Source organism: Cavia porcellus, unplaced genomic scaffold (genome assembly GCF_034190915.1).
Source record: "Cavia porcellus strain 051 isolate PalLab524CR breed Dunkin Hartley unplaced genomic scaffold, mCavPor4.1 scaffold_9, whole genome shotgun sequence".
Taxonomy (NCBI): Eukaryota; Metazoa; Chordata; class Mammalia; order Rodentia; family Caviidae; genus Cavia; species Cavia porcellus.
In genome coordinates this window covers 66,457,721-66,467,894 of record NW_026947492.1, presented here as the reverse complement: position 1 = coordinate 66,467,894, position 10,174 = coordinate 66,457,721, and the positions used below count along the sequence as shown (strand labels likewise).

At 33.7% G+C, this 10,174-nt stretch overlaps 1 protein-coding gene across 1 annotated transcript; it reads left to right on the top strand.

Annotated features, from left to right (window-relative positions):
- The first annotated feature begins 2,537 nt into the window (after positions 1-2,537).
- Positions 2,538-9,910, top strand: LOC100720945 (olfactory receptor 52D1-like). The gene is made up of 2 exons (XM_003465367.3): positions 2,538-2,559; positions 8,955-9,910. The coding sequence occupies exons 1-2, from the start codon at positions 2,538-2,540 to the stop codon at positions 9,908-9,910; spliced, it is 978 nt and encodes a 325-aa protein (XP_003465415.3).
- The last annotated feature ends 264 nt before the right edge of the window (positions 9,911-10,174 follow it).

The following is a 10,174-nucleotide window of genomic DNA, read 5'->3' as shown; positions in this document are numbered from 1 at the left end:
CCAAGCCAACCCTGCAAAAAATATTCAAAGAAAGTTTAGATACACAAAGGAAAAAAACCACTAAGCAAAACAGATAAACAGAACAGAAAGATAAAGAAGCAACAGCAGGGAGATAACATGTCAACAATAAACCAGCATGGAACAGTAATAAACATTAATGTAAATGGTCTCAATGCACCAATCAAAAGAAACAGACTAGCAGAATGAATTAAGAAACAAAATCCAACCATATGCTGTTTACAGGAAACCCATCCAACCCACAAGGATACTCACAGACTGAAAGTCAAAGGATGAAAACAATACTTCATGCAGCAGGAATCAAAAAAAAAAAAAAAAAAAAAAAAGCAGGAGTTGCCATTCTGTTTTCAGAAAACGTAAACTTTAAACCAACAATGACCATAAAGGACAAAGAAGGTCACTACATACTCGTAAGGGGAAAACTCCAAGAGGAAGAGATAACTATCTTAAATATATATGCACAAACTCCAGAGCACCAAGTTATATAAAACAACTATTAACAGAAATGAAAATTCAAATTATCAGTAACACAATTGTAACAGGAAACCGTAATATGCCATTGACACCAAGGGACAGATCAACCAGATAGAAAATGAGCAAAGAAATAACAGAACTGAATCACACCTGCGAAAAAATGGATTTCATAGACATATACAGAATGTTCTACCCAACAACATCAGAATACACATTCTTCTCAGCAGTACATGGATCACTCTCTAAAATAGACCATATATTAGCTCACAGAACATATTTAAACAAATGCAAATAGTTTAAATCATTACTTGCATGTTATTGGATCATAGCATTCTGAAATTAGAAATTAATGATAAAATATACTGCAAAATTCCCACAAACACATGGAAACTGAATAACACACTCTTGAATAATCAGTGGGTCACAGAAGAAATTAAAAAGGAAATTAAAGAATACCTACAAGAATATGAAAATGCAGATACAACTTACCAGAATCTGTGGGATGCAATGAAAGCCGTCCTGAGAGGAAAATTTATTGCACTGAGTTCCCACATCAGGAAAACAGAACGAATACAAATAAATAACTTGATGCTACATCTCACACTGCTAGAAAAAGAAGAGCAAGTCAAGCCTAAAGCCAAAAGAAGAGAGGAGATTATAAAATCATAGCAGAAATCAATGCAATAGAGACTAAGAAAACAATCCAATGAATCAACGAATCAAAGAGTTGGTTCTTTGAAAGAATAAATAAAATCGATAAACCCCTAGCCAATCTTATTTAAAAAAGGGAAGAAAAAGCTCAAGTTCATGCAATAAGAAATGAAAAAGGTGAAATCACTACAGACCCAACAGAAACACAGAAGATCATCAACACCTGTTTCGAAAACTCTACTCTCAAAAGTTTGAAAACACAGAAGAAATAGACATATTCTTAGAAACATATGAAGTACCAAAGCTAGATCAAGAGGATGAAAAACTGTTGAATAACCTAATCTCTGTTAATGAAATTGAAAATGTAATTAAGTCCTTACCTACATAGAAGAGTCCAGGCCCAGACGGATTCACTGCAGAATTCTACAAGAAATACAAAGAAGACCTAATGCTGACACTCCTGAAATTATTCAATGAAATTGAAAGGGTAGTAATCCTTCCTAAGTCATTCTTGGGAGCAAATATTACTCTAGCACCAACCCTGACAAAGGCCCAACTAAAAAAGAGAACTGTAGACCGATCTCCCTAATGAACACAGATGCAAAAATCCTCAAAAAAATATTGGATAATAGGATGCAGCAAATCATCAAGAAGATTATACAAAATGACCATGTATGATTCATCCCAAGAATGCAAGAATGGTTCAACATATGTAAAAAAAAAGTGTAATTCACCATATCAACAAAGCCAAAAGTAAGAATCACATGATCATTTCTATAGTTGCAGAAAAAGCCTATAATAAGGTCCCACATTCATTCATGATAAGAACTTTACAGAAAACTGAATACATGGTCTTTACCTCAGTGTAATAAAGGCCATTTATGACAAACCAACAGCCAGCATCATACTAAATGGCCATAAATTGAAAGCCTTTACTTTAAAATCAGGCACAAGACAAGGATGTCCTTTATCAACACTCCAATTTAATATAGTACTGGAAGTACTAGCCAGAGCAATTATCAAAGAGAGAGAAATAAAAGTGGTAAAGATAGGAAAAGAAGAAGCTAAATTATCATTCTTTGCACATGACATGATACTCTACATAGAAGACCCCTAAACTCCAGTGAAAGACACTTAAATATAATAAATAAATTCAGTAATGTAGCTGGATACAAAATCAAAACTCAGAAATCAATGGCATTCCTATACACTAACAACAAAATCACAGAGAGGTAAATAAGAGAAACCACACTCTTTATATTAGCAAGTAAAAAAATGAAATATTTAGGAATTACTGTTATAAAAGAAGTGAAAGACCCATACAGGGAAAATTATAATACACTGAAAAAAGAAATTGAAGATGATTTTAGAAAATGGAAAGACATCCGTTGCTCATGGATAGGCAGAACAAACATTGCGAAAATGGCCATTCTCCCAAAAGTGTTATACAGATGCAATACAATCCCAATAAAAATACCATCAACATACCTCATAAACCTGGAGAAATCACTCCTAAAATTCATCTGGAACCAGAAGAGACCTAGAATAGCAAAGGCAATTCTAAGCAGCAAAGGCAAGGCAGGAGGCATCACAATCCCTGACTTGAAGTTATACTATAAAGCAACAGTAGTAAAATCAACATGCTACTGGAATCCAAACAGAGCCGAAGATCAGTGGAATAGATTAGAAGATACAACCACAACTGCAAACACACTCAACCACCTTATCTTTGATAAAGGAGCCAAGCAGGTCACTGGAACAACGACAGTCTCTTTAATAAATGGTGCTGGAAAAAATGGCTCTCCATTTGCGAAAAACTAAAGCTAGACCCATGTCTATCACCATTTACTAAATTAAAATCTAAATGGGTCAAAGATCTGAATATTAAAACAGAAACACTAAATCTATTGGAAGACAAACTTGGTAGAAACCTTGAAGATATAGGGGTAGGTAGAGAATTCATGAACAGGACTCAAACTGCACGAGAAACATTTCCCAGAAACAATAACTGGGACCAATTCGTATTAAAAAGTTTCTGCATGTCAAAAGAAATCTCAGGATAGTGAAAAGAAAACCCACAAACTGGGCAAAGATTTTAGTGAACTCTCTCTCAGACAAGTGACTCTTGTCTAAAACATATATAGAATTAAAAAAAAAAAAAACTCAGACCCCCAACATTCAAAGATCCAATCCAAAAATGGGCATCTGAGATGAATACACACTTCTCAGATGAAGAAATACATATGGCAAATAAATACATGAAAAATTGTTCATCATCATTGGTTATTAGAGAAATACAAATTAAAACCACACTGAGATATGATCTCCTTCCTGAAAGAATGGCCAGGATCAAGAAAACCAACAACAATGAATGCTGGAGAGACTGTGGGGAAAAAGGAACTCTCCTACACTGTTGGTGGGAATATAGACTGGTATAACCTTTGTGGAGGTCAGTCTGGAGATTTCTCAAAAAGCTAGGATTGGAAGTTCCATTTATTTCAGCTATTCCACTTCTAGGCATTTTCCCAGAAGAAATGAAAGCATCATACCACAGTGATATATGTGCACCTATGTTTATAGCAGCACAGTTTGTAATTGACAGATCTTGGAAACAACCCAAGTGTCCATCAACTGAGGAATGGATAAAAAAGTTGTGATATCTCTATACAATGGAGTATTACTCAGCTATAAAGAAGGATCACTTTGAGATATTTATCAATAAATGGGCGCAGCTTGAGACCATACTCACAAGTGAAATAAATCAATTTCGCATGTGTGAATACAGAATAGTTTCCCTAATGCAAATAATGATTCAAATATATAAAAGTATGTGGGAATCATGATTCCCCATTAAGTGGCCTTGAAGCCTTATTCACTTATTAATTGGAAAGGCTTTATTCTGGGCTTCTTGATACGGAAATATTTGAAGCTATAGTATATGAAGTTATATTCAAATATTTCAAGGAAAAAGACAGACACTATGGTAACTACTATTAAGTCGGGTTATTTGGTTGTGAAGCACTAAGGTTGCTGAAACAGTCATGTTTTGACCTGTATTGTTATATTGTTATGTCCTCTTTTATCTCAATCTCTCCCTTATCCATTAAAAAATTATTTAGTTAATTTTATGTTTTTTTTTAATTAAGGGGAACATTTTTAAAAAATAGGAGGATATAGTATAGTAACTTTTTTTGATTTCCTATTAACTTGTTTTGATGTCATGTAAAACTCCCACTATCTTGTTTTGACTGATTAGACTCTGTTCCATTCTGTATGATAGTATCAAGTTTGAGGGTATAGGCAACTACTTTGAAGGCAATAAGATTCACTAAGTTGCCCATTCTGGTTTGACTATTATCTCCTTTGGAAGTCCTGTAATGTTTACAATGTTTAAGTTTTATTGGTCTTGTTCTCTACTGTTTTGTTCAACTTTATAATACCTAATGAGATAGACAATTCTTTTTAAGGAAACAAGAGGCATTATGGTAACCATTGTTGATAACCTTGTACTCTGTTCTTACATCATGTGCTATGTCTATCCTTGGTTTTTACTGACAGCTTTGTTTTGACATATTTGACTTTATTCTCTTCCAAAAAAAGTAATAAGAACTAAGGAGTAATAAAACCCAAAATGTGTAAATTTTGTTGTAAAAAGAGAGGGAAAAAGTGCTCTATATGATACAACTGCAAGTGTGTTTAGGTGTTAAATAGCTGATCATATTAATGTTTTTGGTTGGATTATTGAACACAACTGTTTGCAGTCTCTCTTTCTGAATGTTCACTTTGTATGCTTTGATACTGTGACTTGAGCAACTATCTCTAAGACGATAATGTGTAATCTATTAACTGGTGATTTCTTACTTTTTTTTTTTTTTTTGTATTTCTGTATTACTTGTACCCTTACACCACTTTGTTTTGTTTTGTTTTGTTTTTCTTTTTCCTTTTAAATAAAATTTTTAAAAAATGAAAACAAATAACACAGTTAAAATTATGTGAAATTAAAGTAGTCATACATTTCTAAGAGTTTACTATTGAAATCATATGTTTAAGCTAAATATTTTGATCAACTACTATGTCCCCAATAACAAATTCTATAGCAAGACAGTTTACATGGGAAAAATATTTTTGTTCCTTTTTCTTGGATTTTTAATTTTAAAATGATGAAAGGGAAACTGAGGATTTGGTGCTATCTTCTACTCACACATCTCTCCTGTGGCATGTTTGCTTGTCCAGGGAGTGCGCGCACACCTGCACACTGTCTTGGTCCCTAGAGGCTTTAAGTCTTGGACTATTAGTGGAGCTGGCCTGACCTGAAAGAGCAGCAGATTATAGCAATGACAGAGCTGTGGATTTGGTGATACAGGAAAGGTATGGTTAGATATTACAGGGTCAGCCCAGCATCTTCACTGGGGAATAAACAGAGAGGTAGCCATAGGTAATTCCTCAAGGTCTAAGATATCAAGACAGAATGACCTCAGGAATTGGAATAAGTTTTCTAGAACAGAACAGTTGAGAAATTATGAAATGATGATTAGTGGCTTCTATATCAGAACTTTAGTCATATAAATTGAAAGGAACCATATACTATTCCTAAAATTAAATATCTTTGTTATATCTATGACTACACGGTCTGTGTCAGCTGTAATATTTCTGAAACACTAGCTCTTAATTCTCCATAGGGTTTTTCTTTTCCCTAATAACTTTGCAGGTATGTCTCTCTTCTTCCCCTTTGGAAAGAGATTTCATCCAGTGGAGATTTTCTAACAATAAGAAATAGCAGTTAAAAACAGGAGTCCTAAAAGTATTGATTGTATGTTACTTTTTTATTAGACCTCAGGGAAGGGGAACTCCTGGCACATAATATACACAAAAGACTCAAGGGTAAGTGAAGTTTTTGAGGTACTTATCACTGAGATGAGAGTAAAGATTTCTAGGGTATGGTAGGGTGAAATCCCTGGGGGAGAGAGAGAGAAAGACCCTGTGAGTGTACTCATCTCCAGTTCTCCTTGCCCTGGAAGGCAATTGGCATGGACCAGTGGGCTGCAGTGTGCCTGCTTCTTCCTACTGTCATCTCACACTGCTAAACTTCGGATGGCATCTAATCCAGCTGCAGGTCTCAAAGTCTTCAAAAGAACGTGAAAAGCAAAAGAAGGTGAGCCTGGGGCTCAGGATTGTGGAATGAAAACCTCTACAGGCTTTCAGAACCTCTACAAAAAGTGTTGATGGGCCTTCCAAAGTTGATAAGCCACGTAACTTTTAAAACAGAATTTAAAAAAAATAAATAAAATATATGTTGTTTTTTGTTTCTAAATTTTGCTTAATTTAGTTTTTTTTTTTTAATCTTGGTAGAATTCTGTCAGATTGTGTCCTTTTAAAAATGCATATGGTTCTTGATTTTTACTGCTATAAGTCCCATTTATTTTTGAATGATTATTGTGAGAATTTTTAAATGTTCTTCAATTAAAGTTGAGGGTTGGATATATAGCTCAGTGGCATAAATATCTGCCTGGCAAATACAAGGTCCTGATTTCAATTTCTGCTATGAAAAATAAATAAATAAATAAAATAACAGTTTATGTTTTTTTAATAGCCAAAAAGTAACAATATTCTAGTTTTACATTTACTACGAAGATAAAAAAATGGAATTATGACAAGGAAGTGACATGACATACATTTTCCTATTGTATTTTCTAGATACATTTCCTTTCAATTTTGCTCTTTAATTGAAGATTCACCCTTAGCAGTATAATTAATTACAAACACATGGATGTGCTCTACCTATTTTTGCATATTCCTCTCTAATTCAAAGGCTTCTTTTGATTTTGTGGAAATAATGTCTTTGGTAATGCAACTTGCACTTGCACCATATCTCTAGATAGAGGACACATAGATAGATAGATAGAAATAGACAGCTAGAAAGAGGCAGTTGCCAGTTTCATTACAAATTGTTTTGGGTTTCCTCAGTATGCCTTTTTATTCATTTATAAATGAGAAAAGTCTGCACATGAAGAATAATCATTCCAAATTAAGCCATAAGTTTATTTTTTCCTCCTTCTCATGTTTTGGCCCATGGTATCATTAATTCTACTACACACTTTGCCCTACCCTAGAGTCCTGAAGGCTACATTTCTGAAAAGATATGCAATTTTTGTATATATTTTTTTCTAATGGAGATAGATTTTTGTGTTTATTCACATCTTTAGTCATTTTTGAATAATGATAGAATCTGTATTTATTTTTGAGAGTTGTCCACTTCCTGTGTGTACAGCTGAAAGTTCTTGCTTTGATTTATGTCTTTCCAAGGGTGCAATGTGTTGCTATTGCTTTTTTATATCTACTATATTAACTGTTCCAACATTATTGGAGGGAATTCTGAGCATGACAGAATTCAGCTTTTAACCTTAGATTCTGAAATGTTACTGTAACCGCAGAAATGTAGAGTTCAATTTTGTTTATTTTTTGATGGAAAGAATAGAAGAAAGAGGAATTCTTTAGGTGAGGAAAGGCATTGAGAGTGGATGAGTATCTATATGCAAATAGATTCTGATTTAATGTTAGTACTGAGGAGACAATCTAGAGAGTACATTGCTTTAGGAAATCTTGCTGCTCCTTCATGGTCTGGAATGTTTTAATTGTTACATAAAGTACATTCAAAAGAAACTTAAGAAAAAAAATTGGTTTTCTTCATTCTATAACATCATTACCACTCTAACATATTTTTGAAACTGTTTTAATAAATAAATTCTAAATTGGAGTGATTCTCTGAAGGCTTGAATTCCACCATGGAAATTCAAAGGCAGCAGAAATATCCTTTTAAAATTGCACATATTTGAAGATTTTAATGATTATTATAGTACTTAGAAGTAATAGAAACAATATGCTTTACATGTCTATAAAAATGAACATTAGTTTTAGGTGACTAAAAATGGAAAGAAAGGTTATAATAATCTGTGACATACCACTTCAGCTTTATTTTTTCAATAATGTGCTATATTACCATAAAAATGATGCTACAAATTTTACAAAAGAGAATTATTAAAAATTTATCCATTATTCCTACCTCCCTTGGTGTGTAACTTTCAATTTCTGCTCACAGATTGCTTTGTAATATCTTAAGTTTTCATTTTGCCAAAACGTATAAAATATTTTTTTTTATTTTAAAGAGGAAAAAAAAAAGCAGAACAATGCAGATAAGAACAGAGTGGTGCAAACAACACAAGCTTTCAAAACAAGACAACAGAAAATCAAAAAGAGTTACTTTTAAATAATCAAGTAAGTACACCACACAGGAATTTTCTTTGATCAAATTACCGCAATGGACTCATTTATTCGTTTTATAAAACAAGGCAGACATAAACAGTGAAAATGTTTTCCCCAAACCCAAACTTCCAGTAACATCTTTTATTCTGTATTTCTATGAATTTAATTTTGATACATATCATGTAATATTTATTTTTCATTTGTTTCATTTAAAGGTCCAGAATGCTTCAGAACAAAATATAACATTTCTGTGGAAAATCTGATTAATACAGCTGGAATAATTTCATTGTATCTTGAATCTTTTGAACTATTGTGCATATAACTTTAAATGCTACAGTCAATTGGAAATATAATCGTTTTTTGCCATTTTCTCTGTTAGAATTTTGATCTCTAAAGTTAAAAATCAGATATTAGATTTATGATTAGATATATGATTTTTGCCTTTGAAGTAAAAAATTTATCAAGTAATCTGTATAAATAAACATGTTCAACATATTAATAAAAAGTTGAATACAAAATATTTCCATGAATCTGCTGTTGAACACACCCAGTAATACTGATCATGCCATTGTCAAATAATAGCAATATCCATCCCAGTACTTTTCTTCTCCTTGGCATCCCAGGATTGGAAGCCATCCACACCTGGTTATCAGTTCCCTTCTGTCTTGTTTATCTATGTGCTCTCTTGGGAAATTTCTCTATTCTTTTTATTATTAAAACAGATTCCATCCTGCATGAACCCATGTACATTTTCCTCTGTATGCTCTCTGTAGCTGACCTAATCATCTCAACTACTACTATGCCTAAAATTCTAAGCATTTTTTGGTTCCGTGACAGAAAGATCTATTTTGAAGCCTGCCTTTTACAAGTATTTCTCATTCATTCACTGTGCAGTATGGCCTCAGGATTTATTTTGGCAATGGCCTTTGACCGCTATGTTGCAATCTGCAGTCCTCTGAGACATTCCATTATTCTGAGACAGAGAGTCGTCCAGAACATGGGGCTAGCTATTGTTTTTCGTGGAGCTTTGCTTTTTAGTCCACAGCCATTCATGCTTCGGTGGCTTCCTTACTGCAGAACTAAGATCATTCCTCATACATACTGTGAATTCATGGCCCTCATCAAGCTTGCCTGTGCAGAGACCAGGATCAGCAGAATTTACAGCTTAACCGCTGCCTTCCTAACTGGTGGATTAGATTTCCTGTTAATCATATGTTCCTACATTGTTATCCTTTACACTGTATTCCATCTTCCATCCAAGGCTGCTCAGCTCAAGACCCTGGGCACTTGTGGGTCCCATGTTTGTGTGATCTTGGTAGCCTACACCCCAGCCTTTTTCTCCTTCCTTACTCACAGGTTTGGGCACAAAGTGGCTCCTCATATTCACATACTTGTAGCAAACATCTATCTCCTCATTCCTCCCATGGTGAACCCAATGATCTATGGCATAAGAACCAGGAGAATCAGAGAACGTTTTCTCCGAGTGTTAACATCTCTCCATTTCTAAAATAACCAAGTGTCCTATTTACATATTTCTTTGACATTTGAAAGCAAAGTACTGTACTCATATTTCTAATTGTGTTAATTGACTGTGCCATACACTGTTTGATACTGTCTTGGTTAGAATATAATACTATTTTACCTAAAATATTTAGTGTAGTAACAAAAGGTAACGCTCAAGATTATTGTCTCTGAAGTCATACTGAAGTTGGCTTAGTTTTGTTTTGCAAAACAGCCACTTATCTTGGCTACTTATGTTGATGATTATCAG

Coding starts and splice junctions, on each gene's coding strand:
- LOC100720945 (XM_003465367.3), top strand. CDS start 2,538: ATGGATAGGCAGAACAAACATT. Junction 2,560..8,954: donor GGATAGGCAGAACAAACATT/GCGAAAATGGCC, acceptor GAACACACCCAG/TAATACTGATCATGCCATTG.